The sequence below is a fragment of the Oenanthe melanoleuca genome, chromosome 1A (assembly GCF_029582105.1).
Source record: "Oenanthe melanoleuca isolate GR-GAL-2019-014 chromosome 1A, OMel1.0, whole genome shotgun sequence".
In the NCBI taxonomy this organism is placed as follows: domain Eukaryota; kingdom Metazoa; phylum Chordata; class Aves; order Passeriformes; family Muscicapidae; genus Oenanthe; species Oenanthe melanoleuca.
In genome coordinates this window covers 25,398,543-25,412,894 of record NC_079334.1, presented here as the reverse complement: position 1 = coordinate 25,412,894, position 14,352 = coordinate 25,398,543, and the positions used below count along the sequence as shown (strand labels likewise).

Sequence of the window (14,352 nt, the reverse complement as noted above, 5' to 3'; positions counted from 1 at the left end):
GCCTCAAAGCAATGCCAGCATTCATAAATGAAGCAGACTGGAAAGGCCAGGGAATGGCAAGGCTGCACACTGGAGAACTCTGAAGAGCTCTTAAACCCAAACAGGACCCCTGCATCCCCCTTTTCAAACACAGCAGCATGGCAAACATTCATCTGGGGGGGCTACCACAGCCTCAGCTGCAGGGACAGAAAGGGCCCTGTGGTTTATCCTTCCCTTGTACTTCAGTACTCAGCTCCACGTGTTTTTACCTGAATGTATCATGCCTTTATGCACCAAGGCAATGCTGGGCCACAGTCCAGGCCTCTTGGACTCAGTCTAAAAGCTGGCTACTGAAGTTGGATAGCTAGACACGACAGCTTTAGTTTAAGTTTTATTTTAAAACTTCAATCTTTTCTGTTTGTGATGGCTGATAGCATGACTTCAACATAATCACTATCAGAACACAGTTTGTTCAAGTCCACAGAGAGCCTTTAATGATAACTCAGAGATGTGAAGGACTTTATTCAATTTCACAGCACTTTTAATTGCAAGACACTATCTGAGCAGCACTACTCATCCAAGAATTAGATGTGGAAGAAGAGCACAGGACTGATCACTTGGCTTTACACACTTCACCAAAGTAAATAATCCAAAGTGTATTACTGTGCCTGCACTTTTCTGGGTGACTGGGGAGTGGGTGCTCACTGCTGCTGTCCTCATAAAGAGAGAGAAGAGCTTCATCCCACTCTCTGTGAGGAAATCCCTCTTTCTTTGTCAGCCCAAGATGAAAAATTGCACCAGAAAAGTAATCACTGCCAGGTGACTTTGCAGGCTGCAGTTTGAGACCTGCATCCTGTGGGAGTGTGCAGATTACCACTGATCCAGCCTCTCTGCTGCTCTTCCCACACCTTGTGCAAGGCAAGGTCACTTAACTGTGCATGCCTCAGTTTCTTTGTGAAGCAAGGCTAAACATTAAATAGCAATTGGTAAAAACAGGTATTAATAAATAGCTAAGACCCTTAAAACCTTTAAAAAGTATAAATTACTCAACTGATATATCAAGAAGTACTAAGGAGGTGAAGCCTCCTCACAGGCCCGGCGTGCCTGGAAGTGCTTGGCCAAGTTGAGGTAGTGGAGATACTGTTTAGAAATCTTCATCATCGAAGGTCTCAGTGCACCGCAGCATCACGGTCTCATGATCATAGTGAAGATCTTCTTCCTGAAAGCCCCCCCAAAGTCAAGCAGGATTAAAAACCAGAGGAGTTCATTGAATTTCAAATACACAGTGAGTTGGTCAAGAGCTGAGGTACCTGAGCTCATGCAGCATGAGCCCTCCCTCCTCTCTAAATCAGCCAGCAGCACTTGATGAGCTCCTGAGGTGTCTGATGAAGAATGGTTCAAGTTTGCTGCCAATTTCCTTCTAAAATCACAGGGCTCCACCCTGTGTCCATTTACATCATCTAGACAGCTATTACTGACTGTGGTAGCAAGTATATCACATAACAGGCTCTGAAGGTATGAGGGCTTCCTTGCAGCCTGAACTTCTACCAACTTCAGGCTTCCTCCACTTTTAGCAACAGAAGGAAATAGTCTTCTCTTTCACCAGTATACAAAGAACCAGTGGCTCTTGAGAAATCAAAGTCTAGAAGATGAAAGTGTTCATGCCTGCAGTCCATCTAGTCCACCTTCTGCATTGATGCAAGACTCTTCAGTGAAATACTGCTTTTAAAAATAGGTGCTGTTTAAAAATGTATAGCTTAAAGAGCACTAAATACTACTTGCTTGTCAAGTGACTCATCTAAAATCCATAATTTTAAAAGAAAGTGTGCCTTTGAAGACACAAAGGTGCTCAGTGCTATTTAGAAAAAAAACCCCACTGAGTTTCATTTAGGTGAAACCTTTTGATCTCAGTCTAAATTAACTCTTTACTGCCTTTGCTCTTAAGCTTCTCTTATGACCTTGTGACCTTAAGACAACAGCTCTCGAAAAGCTTAACTAATCTAATGCTAAAAAATATTTCTCTATCATATACTGTAGAAGCATGCTCCTGTCCTCATTTTGGGGTCCCTGCCCTTTTAAGGGCTCTCCCTTTCCTTGTCTAAATTATTTCCCCCCTCCTCTTGCGTGCGTCTTTCTGAAGCTTCTTATTCCAGTGGGGTGCATGTCCTTGGCAGCCCTGAGAGCCAGGACAGTGGCTCAAGGGGAGCTGTGCTCAGTTAGCTCTGTGACTGTGACACAGTGACCATCCAACAGCAGTAGCTGTAGTTTGTACCTGGACAGCTAACCAGAAATGACAGGACATGGCAGTGGCATGAATGACCAGCAATAAAATCCATCACCTTATCAGCTCTGCAGATGAAATGAATGATGATGAAAGATGAAAGGCAGCATGGGCTGCCTTTTGCATTTCAGTGGGGTGCACATCACATGCCTTACCTTGGTACTTACTGTACTTGCTACCCACCTCTGCATCTTCTACAAGGTGTGTGCACAGTGTACTGGGACACTGCTTTATCCTTGAGATAATTTATGCCAGCACTGCCCAAACTCCTGTGCTAGCATAGCAGCAGCACAGGTACCACATCAAGGGAAGGGCAATGGTCTGCAGAGGTTCAGTCATACCCATAAGGTAAGCAGGACGGTAAGCTTCCTTTCCCTGTTAAGTCCAGGAGTCTCTGATGCTCTGAGCAGCCCAATTTCTGGGGTAAGGTGAGTAGCCTATACTGATCTCTCTGCTGCTGCCTGAGGTGGTGTGTTTCAAGCTAGCTGGAACATCTTCTATCCCTGCTCTGCAACCACTTTCATAACTGTCTCAATCTGTTTGCTTTGGGATGGATCCGAATTTCTGCTCTCAAAACAAAAAATATCTTGTCAGTCACATTTTCTTTTTTCTACTTTTTTTTTTCTTGGCAGCACTGTCTAGATGTACTGTTCTGCACTCTAAATCAAAACAGATTGTGACCTTCATATGATATACCCTGGATGATTTCTGCTCAAACTCCCTTTCTATTATTTTATTGTAGATAACTATAAGTTCCTGCATAAAAGAAGCCTGTGCAGTTTTTTATTTCCTTTTGGAAATAAAGTACACAGTACAGTCAACTGCCAATTTGCAGTACTTTGGACTCTTTTGCTGCTTGCCTTCCCATCACTCCCATGCTCCTAGTCTTATTTTAAATATGCCTCTTTAAACCTTGAAAGAGACATTACCTCTTCCCATACCACCTCATCTGGGAGCTGTGGGATGGACTTGGGCTCACACATAACAGCATGCAGCCCTGAGCAGAAGGACAAGATGGGACCACGCCAGGCATGACACTCACAAAAGAAATTTTAAACCAGAAAATGCCATATCTTGTGCTCAAAGGAGCATCTGCAAGACCAGGTGGGAGCTAGGCAATAGGAACCAGCAAACCAATGGCTGCTGGGGAGGTACCACTGACTCAGAGCCAAAACAAGCACGCTCTGCCTGAGGGCTGTCTCCCTTTCCCTTCCTCACCCACGTGCAAGCTCTGAGCCACCTCCATGGCAGGGAGACAAGAAGGGGAGGAAGAACAATGCAAGCACAAAGACTTCTGGCTCAGCAAACCTGCAACAGTAGGCTGAAGTTAAGGGGAAGCTCAGGAACTCTTCATCAGCTCTTTCAAGACCACGGATATCCTGCTTTAGGGCCTGCCAGTGGAGGGCTCAGGGCAGGGAACCTGACACCCAGATGAGCAGAAGGTGGTTCTAATGAGCTCAGAATGAAGCAGCTGGGGGTTGATGGAGAACTGGAAAGTGAGCTTTACCTGCTCAGAGGAGATCACTCAAGCTTTTCCACAAGGAACTTCCATGCAATCAATAATACATTTATTTTTTTTTTACAATTCCTCATGTCATTTGCCATTTTGAATAATATTCAAAGCAGTGTTCACTCACACTTAGCCTCTTACAAAGGCAATCCTACTGTCCTTTTGGAATGACACATCTAAAATAACGAACACCAAGTTCTTATTTGTAATCATTCTGGACAATATGACCAGAAGCATTGAATACAAAAATCCCTTTCTGGCTTTGCTTCTGAAATATATTGCTCTGAAATACATTGCTCCTTCTATAAGGAATCCTTTGGCAAGGCTTACCTGGCAAAACTGTGTATTAGTGAAGAAGAGGTGTTTCAGGAAGTCAGTGACCTGCAGATAGAGTCTCTGGTGATCCTCTGGATTTTCAGAAGTGCAGCTTGCAAATGCTGAACTGAAAATGGAATCAGATACTGTATTTATTTTTCTGTTCTGTTCTCCTTGTTTCTCTCCTCCATATTTTACTTATAAATTAAAAAAAAAAAATTCAAATGGTTTTCAAGATGATCCTGATATTAAAGACAATAGCCAAGCAAGACAGGGAGGAGTTGTGATGGATGTATTGATGAGTATTGATGTATTGATGATGTATTGATGCCAAGTGCAAGGCAGATATGTAAGAACAGAACAGAAATACAAGAAACTGGTGTCATGACAAGGAGATCTGCTGATAAACTACAGCACAGTAGCACTGCTTTGGGGGAAAGTAAATATCCATTAAAACAGATAGCAACAATGGTTATTTGAGAGTGTATTTGGTAGGGTTGTTCAGAGGAACAGCTTTGACTTCTGTAAAGTGTTTGAGTGAATGCAGTAACCTGTGGTCATGAAATGACATGTTAGCTGTAACTGGCAGGTTTGTTCTTAGGGAACTGTGGCACAAAGCTAAGCTTTTCATTCTAAACCTCACCTCTGTATTCTTCCTGGGATTTTACAACGTTCTGCCATCACACCTCTGTCCAGAATTACAAGGAACAGAACAACAGGCAAGAAACAGAAAACAATAAATGCTGACTATTGAAATACCAAACTTATTTGAGACCTAAAACAGACTTTAAAGATTATAGTAATACTTTGCAGTATTAAGGAATACTCAATCTTATTTTAAAAGCAAATGGAAATTGTGACCTAATAAATGGTATTTAATAAATAAATATTTGTTAGGCTTTCTCATCCATTCAAGTGTATTCTGATCATAAGCCAAAACAACCTTATTTTAATTTATTCTCTTTGAGAAGTACAGCCTGGACTGGTGGTGAAAGGAAGAGATTCACATTAAAGATCACTCTAAATGTCGAAAAATAAGTAGAAAATGGGATTAAAAACCCACAGATTAAAAACACTATTTGCAAAGAGAAACAATCCTAACAAAGATTAAGTAGAAAGAATACACAACAGATGAATCATAATGTGATTTTCCTCTTGAGGAAAACAACACTTTCTTTCTTTGTTCTACTGGGAAAAATCAAAGGCAGTGCCAGCTTTGTGTCTTACATGTTCTCTTCTAGGTAACTCCTCTGAACTGAAGAGGAAAGAGGTGTCATTATTTAAAAGGTCCTGTGTTTCTTTGGTGTTACTGTTCAGGTCAACCACACTTTAACCTGATCACCTCCATGTGATTGAATTAGGGTAAGGCAAGGGAGAAAATGTTGAAAAAGTATAATTTTTGTCTCATTAAATGAGAGTGCAGTTTATGATTAGCTGATTTATCAGGGAATGCCTCTTGGTCCTCACAGGCCTGGTAAGCAACAGAGAGAAAAAGAAAACATATTAGTATTGTAAATTGAAAAGACAGAAAGCTGTGCAGAGTGGCAAAGAAAATCAGAAGGACCTCACTTGTCCTGAAGTAATGGGCTGCTCTTAATAAGTGATTCTACTGATTTTGCTGTAAATGACCACTAGTCATTTCACTTTTTCCCTTTAAAAGGAAGTATTATTGTGAGCACAGTTGCTGGAAGCTGCTATTCTAACCATTTATTCAAAAAGAGAGCCGTTGTCTTACTCCACAGAGCACTTGCCCTGGAGTACTGACAGTGGGCTATTAACACACTGTGTCTGCCAAAAAGAGGGGAATTTGTAATTTACCTCTGGCTGGACATTCCCTGAGCCTTGCTTCTGTCAAGGAAACCAGCAGCAACATCAAATGCATCTTCAAACATCACCTGGCAGAGAAATCACTTCAGATGTCAGCATATCCAGCCACCTAAAAGTTTTACTTAGGGCATAATTTTTAATAATGAAGTCTTTAAAAACGTTATATTCTTTCTTTACATTTAACAGGTATGGTTACAGCTAGAGTAAACCAAGAGGTTTTGTGGAGACAGGAATAATGTGGAACAACTGCATTTCATGTCTAGGAACACAAGGTCAGTCCACTCCCTTAAGCCTGTGCTTCAACCTCTAGGAATTAGACTTCACATTACATCTCCCAAAAAATCAGTAAAAACCATGAATTGCATTAGTGCTTTAGAGACTTGATTGTGGACTGCTGCTTATGGCTGGAGATCTCAGCTGTACCAGCCAGTCTCTCCAAAACTGACTGCAGTTTACAAAGGAGTTTGGATTTTCCTTGTGCCAGACCACTGAACTCATTAGTTCACTCTGCCATAATGCAGTTCACATGCTTTCTGTGCCAGAAATACCATACAGGGAACATTCCCACGACATTTCCTAAGGCAATGAGCAATATGAGTTATGTCTTGTGACTCAAAAAGAACTTGCCAATGCAATTTACTTATATGCTAAAGGTAAACATCTGTCCCTTCCTTGCAGCTAATGAAATTACACATACCTCTTTGAGCAGCTAGTTACTTCAGCAATCAGTGCTCCAGGAACCATTTATAGAACTGGCTGTTATTTAATCAATCTTTTATTAATAATGCTCTGGTCTACTCAGTCACTGACTTCTTGGCTCTGCAGACGTGCAGGCAGTCATTGGCCCTGTACCACTGGGACTGGTCTAAAAATACATTCTCTTTGCTACCAAAGTGCTTTCATGAAAAAAAACACCCAACCCAAAACACAGTGGGCTTTGGCAAACTAGGTATCCCTTCTGGATTTAGATCATCTGTGCTCTTTGGAGGGTCTGCAGAGCACAGTAACTGTACACTTCTTGCTCTTTCTCCCTGTCCCTGGAGCAAGGTAGGAGCAAATTTAACTGTTACTTAGCACAGAAACTCCACAAGTCAGTGGAGACTAGCAGGATTACTATTACTGCACTGTAGCTCACTAGGTATCTTACCAAGAGAAAATTTGGTGCAGACATTTACTCAAAGACTGTTTATTGTCTCCACTTAGGCATTCTTGAGAAATCTTAGTTACAACTACTGTATGTCTGCAATTAGAAGCTGCAAAGCCAATTAGCATCTGAAGGCTTGGAGTTTCAGAGGCAGGCTGTGAAAGTTGCTGAGCACTTACTTCCTCTGGTGTGGAGACTGAGGAACCACTGGCTTCCTCACTGTTACCTCCGCTGTCCCTCACACTACCTTCAGTGCAAGCCGGCTCTGGGCAAGCAGCCTTGGGATCCATGAGGAAATCTCTCTGGCTACAGTACTGCAAGATGCTGTCCCTGCTCTCTTCAGAAAGCTCTTGCCAGAGATGGGAAATAGCTGTGGAGACCTCAGGAAGAGGCACCTCTCCAGTGCAAACAATCCCATGCTCTATCAGCAGGTCCACTGTGTGCTTATAAAAATACAGGTATCTGGAAGGAAAGGAAAGGGAGTATCTCTTAAGAGCAGGCTATAAGGCAGCTGTCCACTGAAAACCAGCAGGACACTGGGGAGTAGCTCTGATCCATAACTGCTTCACTGACTCTGCTTCCAAGACTTCACACAATTACTGTATGATGCCCAACACTGACTATTTCACCTGCAAAAAGCAGGCTTCAGCATCAGCCTCAGCAGGACTGCCTCACAACAGAAGCTCCAGGCACTGCAGGTTGTATGGGTTGCACAGGCAAACCTCATCCTGGAATTTAATAAATTTTCAGTTACTTGCCTTTGTATCCCAAACCTTTTGCACTGCAAGTCACTTTTTATACATTTACTGGCACTTACTTTACTGCATTACACTTTAAAGCCCTGGCTGAGGTCACATCCTGATGCATCAGGTACTGTACCTGCAAACAGACAGACACTACCCCAGGTCTGGATGCTCTGACTTAAGCATGGGAACTCCATCTCCTCCCTTTTACACATCCCTTAAGACTGACTTCTGTGCAGTCTGTAGTGAAACTGATGGTGGAACACAGGGGTCATAATTTCAACTCAGTGTCTAAATCTCAGAACAAGCCTGCTTCTTCTGTTAGCACTGTGTAATCATGTCTACTTCAAAAAGCAGCAATGAAGGTTATTTTACATTCATTAAATCCTTAGGGAGTCTCAGATGAAAATAAAAAGAACAAAGGAGTACAAACCAAGAGTTCTATAAACAGCAGTCATTGTTACTATGTTTGGGCTCAAAATGATTCCTTGGAAGATGTCCCAAATGAGCACATTTCCTGATTAACTGAACAGTATTGCATGAGAAAGTAACTCAAAAGAGGTAATTAGTTTCTTTTTTATTTGTAAATATTTGTTCCAGCAGACCAATATTGAAAATATAATTTTCTAGGCAACATAAACCTGTTTGAACCCCAGTTTCTACACTCTGGGTATTTTCCACCACTGCTGGAGACAAAATACCATAAGTGGAATAAGTGTTGTCATGTAAGATATTGCACTCACTAAGGTTTCTGGATGTCCAGCTCCAAACAAAGGACCTGGAATTTCTCAAGCAGAACATGAACTACCATTAGACTGCTCTGCTAAAGAAATTAAGCTTGAAGCACGACTCAGCTATTTTCTTCCCAGCTGGAAGAAGACAGCCCCATTTTGCACTGGACAGAGTACTGTGAAGTCCTACCAATGCATCTCCTGCTGCTGAACATGGGCAAAAACCCCAGTCAGTTGAAGGTCAAAGCATTTCTGATGCTTCCCAAATAATGTTACTAAATGATAACCAAAAGGCTGTTGCTTTCTTTGCGGAAGAGTGCTTGTCCTTTTATGCCTGTTATAAAAGGTCATTTTGGACAAGAATTAACTATAAAGCAAATGCAATCTGCCCCAGGACTACAGGATTAGTGCCAGAGTCTGTACACAGTACAGACCCTGGTCTAGCTCGTCAGTAAAAAACATGACAGTCAGGTGTTTATGGCTCTGTCGTGCAGTCTTTGATGAAGCAGATTTTTCTAATCTTGAAAATCTTGATTCAGCACATTTCAAGGTCTTCTAAAACGATACCTTAACCGCAGCCACCTCCAATTCTAACAGGAGCAGGAGCAGGAGTGGGAAGCTGGTGCCATCTGCTGGTCCAGCTGCAGGAAAAACCCGCTGATCGAAGGGGTTTTAGAAATGCACAGCAGTTCAAAGCAAAGAAGAAAGAACTGCAGAAGCTTTTGGGAGCATGGAACAGGATGCCAGCTGCAGCTCTGGATTCTGCTGCACTGCAGTTAACTGTGGAATGGTTAGGGGGAAATTGACTGCTTGGTGGTACAGGATAGATTACATTGCATTTATTTCTCATATATTGGCAATCAAATAATTGTTTATCCTGTTGGAAATGCAGCATAAAACCTTTAAATACCTCCTAGTGTTGTCTGACAGGAAGGGGAAGAACATGGAGTATAATACTCAGTTTTAAGATATCAGTAACTTTGGAAAAAACCAGTAATTTTACTATTATGACTTTCAAATAAAATGGACAACTGATATGAGAACAGTGGTCTTTGACTCTTAGGTCCTGCATCAGGCATTTAGGAGCTCATAGGGTTTACAGACTCACATCCACTAGCTTTAAGTGTAACACACAAGCTGTTTAGGTTCCACCACCCCCACAGTGTTGCAGACAATTTTGCATTGTTGCAGAATGTCTTCTGGTATCTTCCTGACAACCACTATTCTGCAGCCCAGAGGCTGAGGACTACAAGATCATCCTTGGTTGAATCCAGCCTTATCCTACTCTGATCCCCCAAAAAAGTACTCTAAGCTGCCAGCAATTCTTACCCTCCTCAAATCTAGCCCCATGGCAGGGATGCAGTGGCAAAGTGTGGCAACACAGGGACATACTTGAAAGAAATTTTCTTCTTTTTCTTAAGGGGTGAAAAATCCTCGGGGATTTACCAAGGTCTGAAAAGCTGTGGGCTGCTACAACTCTAAGAGTCCATTCACGTGCAAGTTGCAGGGACTTAGGAAGTGATCAGCTTCATCACCAGCAAGGCCAAAGCTGCTGGCACAAGGCTTCTGTGAGGCAGATGCAGGCTCCAGCAGGGCTGCATGAACAGCACTGCCTGGATGCATAGTGATAATGAGTTAAAAACCTGAGGGCAACATGGGGTGCACCTACCGTTCAAATTCCACTAGATCTGGGGATAAAGAGTCTGAAAACTGAATGAATTCTGGCTTCTCATATTCTTCTGGTGTTTGTTTTTCAGATTCTTGAAGCAAATACCAGATGGCAGAGTCACTTTCACTCATATCTTCTGAGGCTGATGTAGTGCTGGGAAGAATACAAGGGTAAAAAAGCCACGTGAATAATTTCTCAACTGGTTTAATAACGCCCTTGTCACAGTCATTCCAGAACCAAGGGCCATTCTTCCCAAGCCAGCTTTTTCTTCCTTCTTTTGCTTTTCAGGCAATGAGAAATCATTGCCAGAGATCAGCTACATAGAAGGGGAAAAAATACAAGCACTGATTGGAAATGAGAATGTTCATTCAACATGCTTAGAATGTTTGTGCACTCTGTGGGATTACAGCGATCCACATGAAACCTCTTTGGCCTTTCCTCATGATGAAAACTTTTGCTTGGAAATACAGTAGCAATGACAAGGAGTTTCAGAGATGCTGGGATGGAAGCAAGTGCAAAATATTATCATCTTTTCTTGGCTGGTATAAGCCCTTACCTGTGACTGCCGAATTGCCTCCTGACATATTCCTCCCTGACTTCCTCCAAGCTGGATGGGCTCCCATCCTCCAGACTGCAGCTCGCTGTTGGCAGCAGAAAGGTTACTGTCATTTACTGTCACATCAATGGCACCTTTGGCTTGTCTCTCACCCTCAGCCCCAAACAAGAAGAATACTGTCAACAACGGGTTCTTCACAAGCCAGAGATTTTCATTAGGTAAAAAAAATCACATAAAAGAAGAAACATTTGTCTCTCCTACAATGTAACTAGCACTACTGGGAGTTTATGAACACTGAGGAACTCAGAATCAATGCATTCTTCCTAACATTGACTTTACAGAACTGATGGTGAAAACAACCTGCAAATCAAACTCTGGGCATGCACCAGTTCAATACAGTATTTTTTGATTACCTTAATGAACAAATTGCATGTGAAATACCCTGACATCCAATCTGTGATTCACAAGCAGTATGGATTTGACATATATGCAAGTACATACAAGGGGAAGCTTGCCTCAGACTCCCCTCAACCAGCCTCACTGCTTGCTATCCTTTCAATTTTGCTCTGTCAAACTATTCTTTCTACCTGTGACTCACTTTCATGGGTTATCCAAGGATTATGGGTTCAGATGAGGTTGTTAATTTTAAGCACTGAGACTTATAACTGATGCAAATTATTGGAGGTGCAAGTCACATGAATAGCAATTCTTTTTTCTAGCTGACAGGAATTTGGACACTTGAAGGGACTAAAAACTCTGAGTCAGAGGGGGATTTCTGAGATACAGTGCTCAGTGGATTGACAGACTCACTATCCCTTACTTATTGCTACAACTAAAGCCACAGCTGGCTGCAATGCTTTAATGGGCTCAGCTGTATACCTCTGTCTGTTTAAAAAATACATAAAAACCAAGTGCAGGCTCTTTGTCCAAGCAAATACTTGCATACAGTTACCTTTCATCTTCAGCAAAGAACACAAGGTTTGCTCCAGCTTCTGGATAGATGTCTTAGCCTTACGCAAAACCTGATACTAAACATAAGAAGAAAACAGAACTGATTGCTCTCTGCTCTAACTAGATTCATGTTTTAACATGCCTTTGTTGCTTTGCTTTTCCTTCATGTTTACCTTCAGTAATTTCTATGTCTCTGTGAAAACAACTGTGTTGTTTCACTAGTTACCCTTATACATATGAAAAGGGGAAATAATTAATAAGAGAGTAAACTTCAATATAGAATATAAATATTTGGGTATATACTATGCAATACATACACATAACACCAAGTCACACAGACATTTGCTACTTAACTCTGATCTTTTTTCATCAGCAAATGGTCCTCTTCTTGGAGCATGTCCAGAAATACCATGCTGTGAAGTCTTGTTGGATGCCTACCAACTTAAGGCATAAGATTTTACTAACGATTTCCCATGAGACTTTTGCTAGGAGAAGCCTTTGCCAGCTTCTACATTGCTGTAATCCAGGTTACAGCAGTGTAGAAGATGGCAAAGGCTTTTCCTAGCAAAAGCCTGGATTAACAGGATTAACTTCAGTGCTGCACATCATTCCTTCATCATCTATACCAAGAAATATTTCAAGATTTTTGTGTGTGGTGAGACCATCCATAACTACCTTGCAGAGCTTTCATGCTGGATATTTTAGCCAGGCACCAAGCACTAGGATTACAAGCAACCTTCTATATTAAGGCTTTTTAAGATATCAAACTTCCTTGGCTCCCAAGAGTCACACAAGGGGCACAAGACATCATGAAAAAGCAATTTTAAGAACAGGCATGTGAACACAGTCCCCTTAGACCAGGCAAAGGAAGTTGTTTAGTCTTGGCTTCTGAGATCATGCTGATTTCAGGTTAACATGTTATCTTGCTCAGAACATGGCAAACTGAACCCTTACCTTAACCTACATGAGGGCTAAGGGACTCACAGGCACAAGCCACATATAGTGGTATTTACCATATTCAGGAGACAATTCCTATCCTAAACAATCATTACACCCTCTACTTTACAAACTGGAAAACTGAAGGCAACCAACGTCACTAAATGAATCAGTAGCAGAGTTGAGAAAATATTCCTGATGTTTACTCCTCTGCCTCGAGCATGGTAATTTCAGTCTTCTCAGCAGTATTTTGAGTAAATTTCATCTTTATAAACAATTTTGCTTAAATAGTTTCTTCCTTTAGTAGAGAGCACAAAAAAGTACTGGTGCTTGTTTTTACTTCTGAACTTATTTTTCCAGTGTCTTGAAAATAAAGTGCACCTCATAAAGCTGAATGAATTACTAATTTCCCTCTAACTCCTTCTGTCCCTAAACTCACTGTTCTGATTTCAGAACAAAATGCTTTGACATCAGCTTCATCATGGGATCCCTTGGTTTGTTTTCAAAATACTATAAAAGAAAAGGCAAAGCCATAAAAATGCTGCAAAAAGCCTGTAAGAAAAGTACAGATAAGGCACATGATAAACCCATGACCCAGCAACTACAGACTGAACAACTCGCTTGGGCTGAGTTGGCAGCGTTAAAGAGGTCCAGGAAAGGTGCATACAGTGAAATTACACACATACTGGCACCCATAAAGACAGAGTGATTATCCTCACAGACTGAGCCTAAACCTGGTTAAATCTGAACACCCTCATGTATTATAATGATGCACAGAGAAACAGTGACTGTTCCGCACCTTTGAGGCACAGTTGTCTGACTGGGATAAAACTCTTCCCCGCAAGCTGCTGAAGAGTCTTGCCAGAGGAACCCAGTGGTGTGCCTGTGGCAAGTGCTGCTTTGCCATGCAGTGTTCTACCTCTTGCAGGTGTCTCAGGGGATTGACTCACTTTGGCATGTGGCTTCCTACAGTCTCCAGCTGTGCCTGTCGAAAGCTGCAATGCAACATTTATCTATACTGAATAAATGTTTAAGTGAAGAGAAAGAAATCTTACAGCCTGCATAGTGGATAGACTAAAAGAAAAATTTGACTGACAGCTTATCTTTCTGTAGAATATCATGGAGTTTGAAATATTCTCTTTGCCTGAGAGATACTTGCCTGTTCTTACTAAAACCTAATTCACCACTAACAAAAGCAACCCAGCTGAAGCCAGCCTCCCATCTCTGCACCCTTCCCTACAATGATTTATGTTTCATTTCCATGGAATATCCAGGGCTTGGCTTCACAAAGCAGAGACTCCTCTGCTCCCACCGATATTGCTAAATGACATTGATTTTTTTTCCCAATAAATTGTGACACATTGGTGTGGGCAACGATACCAGACATACTCTTGCACGAGAGGGCCAGCTCCAGGCCCAGCCGGGCCTGCTGCAGCTGCCTCGCCGGCCTGACACAGCCTGAGGCGCCCGCCTGGAAAGCCCTTCCCGGCCTTCCACTGGATTAACGCCCCCTGCCTCGCTACCGACCGCAAGCACAGCCTAGAGGGAAGAGTCCCGCCCCTGCTGCTCCTTCGGAGGCCGGGAGGGACAGGCCGGCCGGGGGAAGCCCGTGAGGGGCCGCGGCGGAGCCTCAGGGACGGCTGTGTCGCTCGGTCTGACCATCAATCCAGCCATCAATCACTCCATCAATCACTCCGCGCCGCCCGCAGC

The 14,352-nt window shown here is 42.4% G+C and overlaps 1 protein-coding gene across 2 annotated transcripts; it reads right to left on the bottom strand.

Annotated features, from left to right (window-relative positions):
- Positions 1-377: 377 nt before the first annotated feature.
- On the bottom strand, positions 378-14,333 carry STRA8 (stimulated by retinoic acid 8). Of its 2 annotated transcripts, none has more exons than XM_056482411.1 (9): positions 14,032-14,333; positions 13,442-13,637; positions 11,708-11,783; positions 10,756-10,840; positions 10,200-10,352; positions 7,236-7,518; positions 5,904-5,980; positions 4,101-4,212; positions 378-1,198 (listed from the first exon to the last, which is right to left on the bottom strand). In XM_056482411.1, the coding sequence occupies exons 2-9, from the start codon at positions 13,547-13,549 to the stop codon at positions 1,124-1,126; spliced, it is 969 nt and encodes a 322-aa protein (XP_056338386.1). In that variant the 5' UTR covers positions 13,550-13,637; positions 14,032-14,333; the 3' UTR covers positions 378-1,123. The 2 variants fall into 2 exon arrangements, with proteins under 2 accessions (XP_056338386.1, XP_056338387.1); XM_056482412.1 differs by having other exon boundaries at positions 453-1,198; positions 14,023-14,309.
- Positions 14,334-14,352: the final 19 nt, after the last annotated feature.